Source organism: Corylus avellana, chromosome ca3 (assembly GCF_901000735.1).
Source record: "Corylus avellana chromosome ca3, CavTom2PMs-1.0".
Classification (NCBI taxonomy): Eukaryota; Viridiplantae; Streptophyta; class Magnoliopsida; order Fagales; family Betulaceae; genus Corylus; species Corylus avellana.
Window position 1 is genome coordinate 25,469,005 of NC_081543.1, and position 14,283 is coordinate 25,483,287.

The 14,283-nt window shown below is 32.9% G+C and overlaps 1 protein-coding gene across 1 annotated transcript; it reads right to left on the reverse strand.

The window, feature by feature from the left end:
* Positions 1–1,469: 1,469 nt before the first annotated feature.
* LOC132173296 (late embryogenesis abundant protein At1g64065-like) lies at positions 1,470–2,120 on the reverse strand. The gene has a single exon (XM_059584752.1). The coding sequence runs from the start codon at positions 2,118–2,120 to the stop codon at positions 1,488–1,490; it is 633 nt and encodes a 210-aa protein (XP_059440735.1). The 3' UTR covers positions 1,470–1,487.
* Positions 2,121–14,283: the final 12,163 nt, after the last annotated feature.

Here is a 14,283-nt window from a genome sequence, read left to right on the forward strand (position 1 = left end):
GAAAAAAAAAAAAAAATCGGTGCACAACCGGTGGCCAGAACTCAAAGCCACCCACGAAGTTCTGTCCGCCATATACCAGGTGGTTCGATATCTCTAATGGTGATTTGAGGCAAAAGGGAGCAAGTCCTCATCATACAGTATACCCAAAAATAAAGACCAAAACCAACGATTCCAAAGGTTCTCAAAAGTGGGTCATAGAAGTGGATTCTCTAGTCTAAGCAAGTCTGATGGATCAGCACAACAGCCCTTGGGTTAGACATGGTGTCCATGAGTTTCAGTTTGCTTCTTTACTCATGGCCGTGGGTTTAGCTTGTTTGAACAATGTAGAAACAAGAAATAAAAATATATATCAAAACGCCGTGGGTTTCATGCTTTATGTTGGTCACCATATTTTGTTTCAATAATCAAGTAAACAAAATAAATATTATTGAAACAAAAAATAAAATTTTACAGCAGGCATATCAAAAATATAGACTGAGCAAATATAGTCTAGAGAAGACTCTGATACCACATATAAGAATTCAATATATAATTAAATGCTAATTAACAACAAAATTAGCAGCGGAATGAATAATTATATAAATACCTCTAGCTATGCTTTGCTCAAGCCAATTGAAGAACAGCTTCACAGAAACAAAATCTGGAAAAATAAAAAATATTGAGAGGTTCTTCTGACCTATGCCTACCAGTGAGTGTCAATTGATGGAATACATATGTCTTATTTATAGGTAGGTCAGGGGACCCTCAATTAGAGCTGTTACCTTAATTATTCCTCCCATCAAGGAATAAAAATCAAATCAATACAGCTAATTGATTCCACAAAATAAAATCTTTAATGAAATCAAATACTTGTTCCACAAGAATTAAATCAGTGCTTTAATTCAGAATATTTGATTGAAATCAAATACTTGTTCCACAAGAATTAAATCAGTAATTTAATTCAGAATATTTGATTTACACAATAAGCTTTAATTGGAATAAATTATTGAACGCCGTAATTTTATAATTACAATAATATATGTGACATAAAGGGACATATTTTAAATGGAATTTCTTACATGTGGTTCTTTCACAAAAGTGGAACATTAATGAGGAGCTTCTGATTTAAGGGTCTGGTCGTGTTCTGCTGCTCTGTTTTTCTGTTCTTTTGGTGCTGCAGTTTTGCTGCTCTAGTTGTTCTTTGTGTCTTGTTGGGTGATGGCTGTTAATTTGTAGCCTCCCCTGTTTTTGTTCCAGGCTTTGGTGTTTCTTTGTTCTGTTGGTTTTAATGAAAGCTCAATTATCCAAAAAAGAAGAAGAAAAAAAAAATAACCCAATTACAAAAATTGTCCCCAAACTATATATATATCTTTCTCTATTTTGATGATACATTAATGAATAAAAGAATACAACCCATACAAAAAAATCTCACAACCAAAAATGAACAACATAGAATAAAACAATGAAAGAAAGAAAAAAAAAAATTAAAAAAATCCAAAACCATCACATTATTTGCATAATAAGTCGTTGATCGTGGCAGCAGTCAAATTAATAGTCATGGTGCAATTCATTTCCGCAGTCTTTATCTTCTTTAGAATCTTCATCGAGCAAATTCTTCCTCTCAGCTTTGCATAGCTTCCAAGCTCCAACACCCCTGAATTTACGTCGATTTCTGACACGTTTGACGCCGTCAAATCCACGGTTATATTCATTTTCATCGTCCCCTTAGCATTCAAAACCCCACCAACTATTCTCCTCTTCCCAACAATCACGCCGCCATATCGCACGTTAGCAACGCCGCTCTCAAATTCGAAGTACCCGAAATTCATGTTCTTGACACTCATTTCCGCAACTAACGTCGCGTTAAACGACGGAGACGGTGAACCGCCGTACGTCAGGCTCTTCACTGTGACGGACGTTAGTTTTGCGTCCGGGCTTTTGACACGCAACACCGTCGCCGCAAAAACTAAAACGACGACGCTCAGGACGACGAATCCGGCGAGAACACATACGAAGCATCTCCCAGTTGTACTCCTCGCCGGCCGGCTTAGCTGATCAGCCTGATCTCCGTGTTTGAACGTGGAAAACTCTAAGTCGTCTCTCCGAAGATAACGTCTGTCTGCGTAAAGTTCTTCAGTCATAATTCTGAGAGATTGGAGAGACTGAAGAAGTGATGGGCGCTATGATTCTTATGAGCGAAGAATGTGATATATAGATAGCGTCATAATTAAGCCAATAAACCGCGTGAATTATAGAGAGTGAAGTCCAGTTGTCAGCGCGCGGCAAAAGTCTCGGAATGTTTCCGTGTCGGTGTGTTCGTGACCATCGTGTGGAAGTTATCAGGTGTTTTTTTGCAACAGAGTTTTTGAGAAACGACATTAACAGACTATATATATATATCCTGCTATGTGGCTGCCTTTGACATATATTAAAAATAAATAAATAAATAAAAAATTGTTAATTTTTTTTTTTTTGTTAGTTAAATTTTTATGAGCTAATATTTAATTTTTAATGCCTCAAAACTTGTTTTTGGATTCAAAACTAAAATCTAGAGTAGGAAGGTTAACACTTTAGAGATTGTATCACCTAAAAGAGATTCGATCATCCTAAATTTGGTGCTAATACTTCAAATTTAGTGTTAATACTTCAAATTTGGATTTCCCTTTAATATCTCTCTTCTTCAATTTAAAAAAAAAAAATTGGCCACGTCAAATTTGGTAGACGCTGGGATGACCCCATGCTGCCGAAAATCTCTACTTATATATATATATATATATATATATATATATTCCAAATTTTTTTTCTTAAAAGTTTTTTCAAATAATGTGTCACCATCTCATGAGTTGGTGACACACTCTTCAAAATAATAAATCTCATAAAATAATGATACATTATTTGAAAACTAACTTTTGGAAAGAAAATTTGAAATTTGTAACACTCCTCATATATATATATATAGCTGTTATGCAATTAAAATATATGTTAATAATAAAATAGTTTAAATACTTAACCTTATAAAATGGGAGTTAATGTAGTATTTTTTTTTAAAAAAAAATTATATTCTTTCAATATAAGGCAAGGAGAAAGGAAGAACTTGGACCACGAAAAAACATATTAAAAGTGAATAAAGAAACAAAATATTGGAGGAAAATATATATTATAAGAGATGTGAACAGAAAATATAAAATATCATAAAATACAGGCTTGTAATTAATAATACAAATTTGGGTTTATAGTACTTTGACAAACAGAGAGACTTTCAAAATAATTGGCTGTGAGTCAGTTTAATTTAAGAAACATAATCTCAGGGAGTGAAAGATTCATGCGTCCGAAAAAGAAGGAAAAAAACACACACAAACAAAAGAATCTGCTTCCAGTTTTGTTGAAAGTGCTTATATACTTACTTTCTCAGTTTCTCTCTTATATCATTCTTGTCTTACTTAAAAAATAAGGTGACTTTTAAATTTATTATTTAATCAAAATTTAATAATGATCAATTACAAACTCAATTGTGTCAAAATTTAATAATGATTAATCACAAGTCCAATTATAATTTTAAGAGCGACATCATTCATGGGGAAAGGAAAGTGTTCAAATTCACATTGAAGAAGCAAGAATTAAGACAAATATTATGTGATTTCTTATGATTCTTTTTCTGAGAGTAAGCCATAGACCGATAGCAGAGGAGTTATCAAGCATAAAGAAGAATTGTTATTATGTTAAAGGCAGCGAAAGGGATTGATATTAATAAAGCACTAGTAGCGGAGGAAAAAAAAAAGCTAGAGAATCAAAGACCTAGCCGCATATAAAGACGTGATTCGCCGGAATTTGCTATAAATCTAAAACTGATTGAGACGTTGATTTTTCATAGATATTGTGTTATAATAGCCTAAGAGGCTATTGCAAATGTCATAGATAATGTCTGAGTTGTGAAGATTTCAAATTATATCTTTGACATTTTGCCTCATTTGATTGTTATATCAATGCACTACAAAAAAATATGGGATTAGTGATGTGTCTACAGTGCATGATTTTTATACACGTCACCAATTGGTGACGTGACAGTTTCTCACATATTACTAAAGTCTTTGGTAACGTGTCAAATTTGACATGTCACCATTTGGTGACGTGTCAAATTTGACATGTTACCATTTAGTAACGTGTTAAAGTTGACACATCACCAAATGGTGACATGTCAAATTTTGACATGTTACTAAAGTTGTCAAAGCATTATTTATTTATTTATTTATTTATTCAATTTTTGAATTGGTAACTCGTCAAAGTTGACACGTCAGCATTTGGTGACGTGTCAACTTGACACTTTACTAAAGTTGTCAGTTTTATTTTAGAAAAATGCTAAAGGCCAAACTATTTTGCCCAACTTAAGACCAACTTTTGCCTTATTTTTTAATTTAAAAAATAACAAAATAAAAAATAAAAATAATTTTTGAAGCAATAATTTTCATTTTGGTTTTTTTTTTTTTTGGTATTTTTTTAAAAATAAAAATTCTATTTTGCTTCAGAAGTGCCTTCATGAGACAAACTAAATTAAAAACTAAAAAAGTTTATGAAGTAATAATTTTTATTTTGGTCCTTCTTTTATTTGGTATTTTTTTAAAAAATAAAAATTGCATTTTTATTCATAATAATTGCAACTTTTTTTTAAAAAAAAAAAATGGTCATTACTATGAAGAAAAATATAATTTTTATTTTTTTGAAAATACCAAATAAAAGAATGACCAAAATAAAAATTATGGGAAACTTCACTTACCCCCCCCCCCCCCCCCTCACATACTCTCATGCTTTTTAGACACCCCTGATGGTTCAAAAACTCTCACTTTCATGTATCAAAGTTTAGTTTCGTTCGCTTGGCCCTTCCCAAGTAGGGATTTTCAGAAACCCAACTAAGGCTTCCATGTCATGCATGTGGGAAAAAAAAAATTATCGAAAGCCTCATTTGCCTCGATACCACCATGTGTGGCCATGTGCCACCTCAAGTTTTTTTTTTTTTTTTTTTTTTTTTTTTTTTCTCGAACACAAAACTCCAAAATTGAAAAAGGATTTGGATAGCCATCTTCGTGAAGAACACACTATGGGCCGGCGACCACTGATCTTCCTCAATCAACCTAGTGAGTGTAAATCGCGATTCCACCCAAGTAAACCAACTCCAACCCTAAATCGCGATTCCACCCAGTGACTGTCTCGTATAGTTGCGTTGGAAGATTTGTCCGTGAGCCATCTTCTTCGTCACTGCCATCTTTTCCAGATATAGTCCATTTTGTCAAATGATTTTGGTCGTTTTATTTATAGGTATGCCGAGTCATCAACCATTGTGGTCCCCTTTGTCTGTATGTCGAGTTTAACATTGTTGTCCCCTTTATTGTCGAATGTTGTCTATTTGGGGGTCATTTGGTTTTATTGTCAAAAGTCTGTCAAATAAAAAACGATTTGTGTACTAGTGGGTTGAATAAAGACAGTGTCCACTTTCTTTGGTCGAATTGATGCTAGCAAAATGTTGGGGATTTTTCCATTTTTTAATTGGCTACTGTCGATTGAAGAAACTTAACTGTCTGTTAGGGTTTGCTTTAGCAAAAAGTCACTGCATATTTAGGGTTTAACAATAATTAAGTGCATACTTAGAGTTTATTTCTCACTGTTTGATTGCTGTTGTTCACTGCAAAAAGTCACTGCATATTTAGGGTTTAGCAATAATTAAGTCCATACTTAGAATATTCTGGATGCTTTAGCCAAAAGTCACTGCATACTTAGGGTTTAGCAATAATTCAGTGCATACTTAATGGTTTATTTCTCACTGTTTGATTGTTGTTTAGGGTTTAGGGTTTGTTTGTTTAATGCTTTGTTGGAATATTATGCATGCTTTAGCCAAAAGTCACTGCATACTTAGGATTTAACAATAACTCAGTGCATACTTAATGGTTTATTTCTCACTGTTTGATTGCTGTTTAGGGTTTAGGGTTTGTTTGTTTAATGTTTTGTTGGAATATTCTGCATGCTTTAGCCAAAAGTCACTGTATACTTAGGGTTTAGCAATAATTCAATGCATACTTAATGAATGTTATGTAATTATTTTGTGACATGCATACAGGTTGTAATATTTGGTGTTCATGTTGTTTGCCAATGTGGTGGCTTCTTGGATGGTAATTATTTTGGATGTTAACATTTTACAAAACAAATTTACAAGTATTACACTATTTTACAAGTTTTACACAATATAGTAGGTCAATTATTTTTCTTACACAACAACAGTAGGTAAATTACTTGTATCGCACAAAACAATACTATGTAAATTACTTGTCTCACACAAAAAAAGTTGACAACAACACCAGAAAATATATTACACCATAAGGTTTGCATTACACATTCCATTATACATTTCATTACATGCTCAGGGCAACATCAACCTTGAGGAATATCTATTAGACACAGGATAAAACATCAATACAGCAAGGAGGATAAATGAACATGCTAAGGCAAATCGGTACTTCATCTCCTTTGCATGAAATTTGTTCTTCTGCGTTTGTAATTGCATTTCAAAATTAACAGATGCAACCTCCTTTTTGGCCTTATATTCAGCAACTTCAATATTGCATTTCAAAATTTCATTCGAGATTGTTGTTCCAATCTGCCCAAGTTCAGTCTTCAAATTGTGCCACTCAAATAGTTTTGAAACTACTCGCTTACCATGTTGACAAATATCCATATCTACCCATTTGAAAAACCCACATCCACGGTTTTCAGAATTCTACACAATCAGATCAACATAAATGAGATCTCACACAACTATTATGTACCATAAGTTACCAACACTATTTCTGGACAAAAATAGTGTATCTGGCATCAACCAAAAATGCTTCATTCTAAATCCTTCCTAGAGTTTCAAAATGAATCAAAATATATCACAACCACTTTCATGAACAAACTAAACCTTAAACCATACTCAGCTAGCATGGCCATTTAACCAAAAACATCGAACCAAATCACCATACTCATTTATCATGACTATTACTTATATAGAACCAAAGTACCCAGTTAAGCAAAAAAATTTCAGCAAATACCTAGCTCAAATACTCAGCCAAGCAAAAAAATCTCAGCAATTAGCAAATAGCCAACCAATCAAAAAAAATTCAACAAATACCCAGCTCAAATACCTAGCCAACCCAAAAAATTTTAGCAAATTCCCAGCTCAAATACCCAGCCAAGCAAAAAAATCTCAACAAATACCCAGCTCAAATACCCAGCCAATCAAAAAAATTTCAGCAAATACCCAGCTCAAATACCCAGCCAACCCAAAAAATTTCAGCAAATTCCCAGCTCAAATACCCAGCCAAGCAAAAAAATCTCAACAAATACCCAGCTCAAATACCCAGCCAATCAAAAAAATTTCAGCAAATACTCAGCTCAAATACCCAGCCAACCAAAAAAATTCAGCAAATTCCCAGCTCAAATACCCAGCCAAGTAAAAAAATCTCACCAAATTCCCAGCTCAAATACTCAGCCAACCAAAAAAATTTCAGCAAAACACTCCACCCACATTTTCGACTAACCAAAAAAGTTGCAGCAAATACACAGCTAAAAACCGTAACCATCCCCAACCGAATAAAAATGCCAAAATAAATCTTACCACGTAATTTGCACATGTATAAAACCTTTTACCGAAATTCGGTAGTGTGAATGCTGTTAAGATGCGTGATCTCCTCCCACATTTGCACATTGGATTGTTGGTTCTTGTTCCTACGTCAATTACTTCACTGACTTCACTCTCGGCTTGATCCATAATGGGTATCAAATGGGTATATCCAAGCAGAATGATGAAATGGTCAGCACGAAGAAGCGAAGAAGAAGAACAAGAAAAGCGGGGCTGCCCAAAGAAGAAGAAAAATAAAAAGAAAAGTGGAACGAAAAAAGAAGAAGAAGAAGATTTTGATTTAAATGGTGTAGAAGCAGGGAAAGAAAGAAGAGACTTCAGGGGTAAAACGGGGCTTTCAATAATTTTTTCCCAAATGCGCGGCACGTGTGACTCCTTCCATTAGGATTTCACAGAAAATCCTAACGGAAGGGTCAAAGTGAACGTAACTAAAACTTTGATACATGAAAGTGAGAGTTTTTGAACAATGGGAGGGTGTCTGCAAAAAGTGTGAAAGTTTGGGGGGTAAGTGAAGTTTCTCCTAAAAATTATTGCTTCAGAAACTTTTTCAATTTTTTATTTTTTATTTTTTCAAATTAAAAAATAAGAAAAAAGTTGGCCCCAAGTTGGGGCTGTATCATTCCTCTTTATTTTATTTTTTCAGTTTTCGAATTGATAACGTGTCAAAGTATTTGGTGACGTGTCAACTTTGACACATTACTAAAGTTATCAAAGTTTTATTATTATTATTATTATTATTATTATTTTCAGTTTTCGAATTGGTAACGTATCAACTTTGACACGTTATTAAAGTTGTCAAAGTTTTATTTTATTTTATTTATTTTTATTTTTCTAATTGGTAACGTATTCACCAAATGGTGACGTGTCAACTTTGACACATTACTAAAGTTGTCAAAGTTTTATTTTATTTTATTTTATTTTTCTAGTTTTCAAATTGGTAACGTGTCAAAGTTTTATTTTTTATTTTTTGAAATTAAGATAAAGTGGTGACGTGCCACCTGTGCCACGTCATCCCATTGGTGTCGTGCCAGTTGGACACACATCACCAATGGGCATTAGAAACATGCGCTAGCTGGCTTCCCTCTTTCTCTCTTTTTCTTTCTTCTTCCCTCTTTTTTCTTCCTCCCGCACGCTACCTTCTTCTTTCTTCTTCTCTTTTTCTCTCTTTCTCTCTTTGCACTCTCACGCTCAGTATACCCCCCAGCTCCCTCTTCTCTTAGTTGGGATGAAGAAAAAGAAAAGGAGAAGAAAAGAAGAAGAGAAGATCTGATTGTTTTTTTTTTTTTTTTTGCTGGCTTTTGGATTTTGAAATTTCTTTTGCTGCTGGGTTTGGGTCTTTTGAAATTTTTTTGGGTCTGATTTTTCTGATTGTTTTGGTTTAATTTTTAAGATGAATCCACTTGGGGAATGGACATCGTATACTCTAATGGATAATTTTTTTGATTTTTCTGTCATTTGTCTTAGCTTTTAAACATATTGATTTTTCTGGTTCTTTGCTGTTGCAGGTTTCTGGTTTTGGGTATTCTCTAATTTCACACAGTGAGTGAGTAGTAAAATTAGATTCCAAGTTCAAAACTTTTGATTGATCTATTAAAATTTTGATTTGCTGCTGGGTTTGGATTTTTAAAAATCGGAGTCCATTAGGAGTGGCAAGGCGGTTACGATTAGTAGATTTCACTAATCGCAACCGCTAACGGCCTAGCGGTTAACGGTTAGCAGTTAACCGCCGGTTAGCGGTTAGTGAAATAAATAACCACCCGCTAACTTCTTTTTCAAAATTGGGCCTTTTTTTTTTTTGGCTTTTTGGACTTCCTTTAGGGCTTTTTGGGCCTTTTGGGCATTTTTAGGCTTTTTTTTACCTTTTTTTTTTTTTTTGTATTTTTAGTGTCTTCTTGAGCCCAATTGCAATAAAAAGAGTCCATATTGAAAAATTAAAAATATTTGATCCAAAATTTACATTTACTTGTACTTTAAAAAAATTTCCTTAAATATTAAATCATAACCGGTTAACTTTAAAAAAAAAAAAAAAAAAAAAAAAAAACATATTAAAAAAAAAAAAAAATTCAACACAACATATAAAAAAATGTTCAGAATTCAGACAACTGTCACAACATATAATGATAATACATTAATACTTAAATTGTGTTTATAAGTAACACATTGGTCATTGTTTAATCCAATATCAATTACTTAATTTAATATTATACGAATCATATCATCATTGTACATTGATAATATGATTCACTTGAAGTCTTGAATAAAGTATTTAAATTGTCATTGAATCATATGATTAAGTATTGATATTATACATTTATATTATTCATATGAATATGTAGACTTATATAGACTTATAACATATATAGACTTATAAGTTTATAACATACATTGGAAATAAGTCACATTGGAAATAAGTCTCTAGATATTTAATTGTTGTATTACTATGAATTGGTATACTTATGAGTTATGTCATATTATATATGTATAATTTGTTATTATACAATCAAATAATTTAATGATCAATTGATCATGTGATATAATCATATAAATTATAGTGATAATATATTAATACTCAAATTGTGATTTAATTATTTAAAAAAAAAATTGTGATTTGATGATCAAGTGATTATATGATATAATCATATAAATTATAGTGATAATATATTAATACTTAAATTGTGATTTAATGATCAAGTGATTATGTTATATGTATAAATATTTTTATAATTATAATTATAAAAATATATTATATAAAAAGGCAGTTAGCGGTTACGGTTAGTAAACCCAATAAACGTTAACCGCTAGGCGGTTATAGCGGTTAACCGATACGGTTAAGCGGTTAGCGGGCGGTTCATTGACACCCCTAGAGTCCATCATATTATTTGAAAAAGAAAAATTATTTATTTTTAATAATTTTTTAAACTTTAGTAACGTATCAAGTTTGAGGGTGACGTGTCAAATCTGACACGTTACTAAAATTTGAAAAATGCTATAGTACAATAAAAAGATCATTTTTAGTCCATAAAAGTTTTAAGTGGCAAAATGTCATAAGTACCATCTTTAGTTGTTGTGGCTCCACCCACTTATAGGATCTTGTGGCCTTTTGCTACATAAAACTTTTATGAGACAAAAATAATATTTTTATTGCACTATAACATTCTCCAGCTAGGCAAGAGAATGAACTGGAGAAAGATCATACTCGAAGGAGATGCCCTTGAGGTTGTTCAACTTCTTCGCAGGAGGGAGCCGTGGTTGGGGAGATATAGAACAGTGACAGAAGACACTAGAAATAATTTGTAGCAGTTCCAAGAGTGGCAGGTGGCGCATGTCCCCCGTGAAGCAAATGAGGTGGCGCATAGTCTGGCGAAGCTTGCTTTAGATTTTGTACCTATGCATCTTTGGTTGGTAGATTTTCCTACCATTACTCTCCCACGTGTACTTGCTGAGCAAGGCTATATTTAAGTTATGAAATTGGTTCTTTTGTTAAAAAAAAAAAAAGCTTTTAGTAATGTTACTTAAAGGTAACATGTCAAAAATTCACACATTACTAAAGTCTCACTAGTGACATTCTGTTGTTTGACTTGCCACACATGTTACTAATGATACGTCTAGGGGTGTAAACGAGCCGAGCTTGAGCGAGCTTCCCTTGTTCAGGCTTGGCTCGTTTAAATTTTACTCGAGCTCGAGCTCAAGGGCGAGCCAAAAAAATCGAGCTCGAGCTAATAATAAGTCGAGCCAAGCCAGCTCGCGAGCTGGCTCTTATATTTAACGTTTTTATTTTTTTTAAAAAAATTAACTTCAAGTACTCTTAAACGGCTTAAGAAGTTAGTTTGCATATGAGTATTTGCTTAATCTGGCTAGTCGAGTATAGAGCTTGAGTCAATACAGCAAGGCATTTGGTTTCAAAGATAGAGGATATGCATCATTTTATAGATAAGCAAACTTGGAGATTAATCTTTTCTTAACAATGTGGGACAAGTTAATAGGTTACATTCAGACTGCATCGGGACAACGCACCCTACAAAAAACTATTTTTTCAACGTCTCTCTCTCAATCCCCCTCACTAGTTACAGCGTATCTTCCAACTGAACTCTCATTTTCCACTCTCTCACTCTCGCTCATCAAACATGTAGTGATAGTGTTTGGGTCTGTATGATTCTTCAATAGTTTATGACTTTTGCAATCTCCCTCAATAGTTTCTACTTGATTATTCTTCCTTTCGTTTGGGTCTGCTCTAATTTAATCGAGGTCTTTTTAATGATTGCTCTCTCTCTCTCTTTGATCACGAAGGGTTTAGAATTTTTCATTCTCTAACGCTTAAATATAAATGCAATTTTAAGATTTTAATAATTATGAGATTTATAATTAATTATGTATTACTTAGTTTATATATATATATATACACACACACGAGCTTATACGAGCTTGCTCACGAGCTTAGCCGAGTCGAGCCGAGCTTGCTTCGTTTAATATTCGAGCTAGGATTTGTGTTCATGAAGTGCTTCATTTAATATTCGAGTCGAGCACGAGCCGAGCTTATGCGAGCCGAGCCCGAGCTTGCTCGCGAGACGCTTCGCTCACTTAACAGCCCTAGATACGTCACTAACCATTAGTGACGTGTCAATAGGCTTGACACGTTAGTAGCGGTAAGTCAATAAATCTTAACTTTTTTGTAGTGATATGAAAAGATAATTGGTTTTTTTTTTTTTTTTATATAAAAAAAAAAAAGACAAATATTATGTGTATTTATTAACATTGACTTTATAGGCAAAAATAATCGTCTTTTGAGAAAATTAGAAGTCATAACGGAAAAAGAAATAGACTATTTGAACCACAATAGGACACAGAGTTCAAAGCATGTATTGTTTTATTAAACTCTAATTTTATTTTATTTTTTTACACATCGCGGCTTAATTATAGTATCCTATTAGAATTCTATTTCATCTGATTAAATCATAATAAGAATTTGAAACAAATTAAAAAATAAAATAAAATAAAAATAGCGTTCCACATATTAGGAAAAATAAAATTAAAATAAATCCTCCCTCATTTTGGGAATAATCTAGGTATTTTTCTGAAATCCAATAGCATTTATAATTCCATGGTTCTTCTTCAACTCAACCTAGCTCGTAGAGAACTCATAAATAGGAGATATTTTAGAGTATAGGCAGAAAAGGTCGTTAATCTTTTTCTCTCGCAGGTAATATTACTTTACAAGGATTTATTTGCTAATCTCCTTCCTCAAATTAACTTAGCGACTTTTCTTAAATTAATTAATTAATTATTTTTGAGTCTGGATCTTATTAGGATAACGATAAAGTGAAACGGGTCACCCAATAGAAGCCCATATTATGGTGGCCCAAGTAACTTATGATCAACTCTGCGGCGCTTTAGTTGAGGAATGCCATTTTGAGAAGCCTCCTTGGGCAGTTCGGCCCTAGCTACAGATAATTTTGGCCCAAATTGGGACCACTTTAGACTAAAACTGACAATTTTTTACGCAATTCACAAATTCTATATGAGCTCAATTCAAAATTAGCGAGTTTAGAGCTAAGGGGCATAACCTGTTTAATTAAATTAGTCGAGTTAGGATTGACGTATATAGTTTTATACTCATGTCTCGACAAGATTTGAACTCAACACGCGATGTTTAGGCTAATAATTTTTTATAAGATCTATAACTCGATATGAACCCAATTACACTACAAAAACCAAGATGATTCTTGGAGTTTAACTTATCTGCATTTTCTGAAAATGCCACTAAAGTTGTCTCTTGGCATTTTTTAGGAGCTAGTAAATTCTAGACATGACAAAGCAAATGCCAAGAAACTAAAAATAATTTTTTTTTTTTTTAAAAAAAAATCTTTTCATTTTTTGGTAAACGCCAAAAATATACCCTAAAATTCCTTTATATATATATATTTTCCCGGGTGATACAAGCTTAGAAAATACAAAGCAAAAAAAAAAAAAAACCACTAAAAGGACAAATTGACTTCCCTAACAAGACTATATTTTAATAACTTGCTTAAGGTCTCCCAAAAACCCAGATTGGGATAGACCGGTTTTGTTTGGGGCCCAAACTTGTTTACTATTTTGTTTTCTCTCACCATCTTGGGCCGAATATGTTAGCCTTTTTTGTTACATCAATTTATCAAGTAGATTAGGGAGAGATCTCCATTAATTTTACTTAGGGCTGAAATAGTATGCGGTTAATTAATAACTGCCCTAACCGTTTTTGAAGGCGGTTATAAAAAATGCTATATATATATATGAATAGTAATTCAAATAAAGCCTATATTTTCATACGTAAAATTTTACCTTCAATTATTTTGGAAGAAATACTATTTATGAATAGTGCCATCAACATGTAAAGGCAAAAGTAAATGGTAGCCCAACAAATTACTATTCATCTACAGTGCCATCGATGCAAGAAGACAATTTGCTTTTCTAGAGGCTTGTTACCCAAACAAATTACCTAACTTTCAATGCAGAACTCTCCATCTTTCTCAAGAAAGTATATTTTGCCTATTTAAGACAGCATTCAAATGAAGTAGGGATCAAGTCCTTCTTGATCACAAAGTCTAATTTTGTTCTCTTTCTCCCTCTTCTGAAATCTTGATTACATTCCAAGAAATGTATTT

What these genes read in the sequence shown, in the direction of transcription:
- LOC132173296 (XM_059584752.1), bottom strand. Translation starts at nt 2,120, where the DNA reads ATGACTGAAGAACTTTACGCAGACAGACGTTATCTTCGGAGAGACGAC.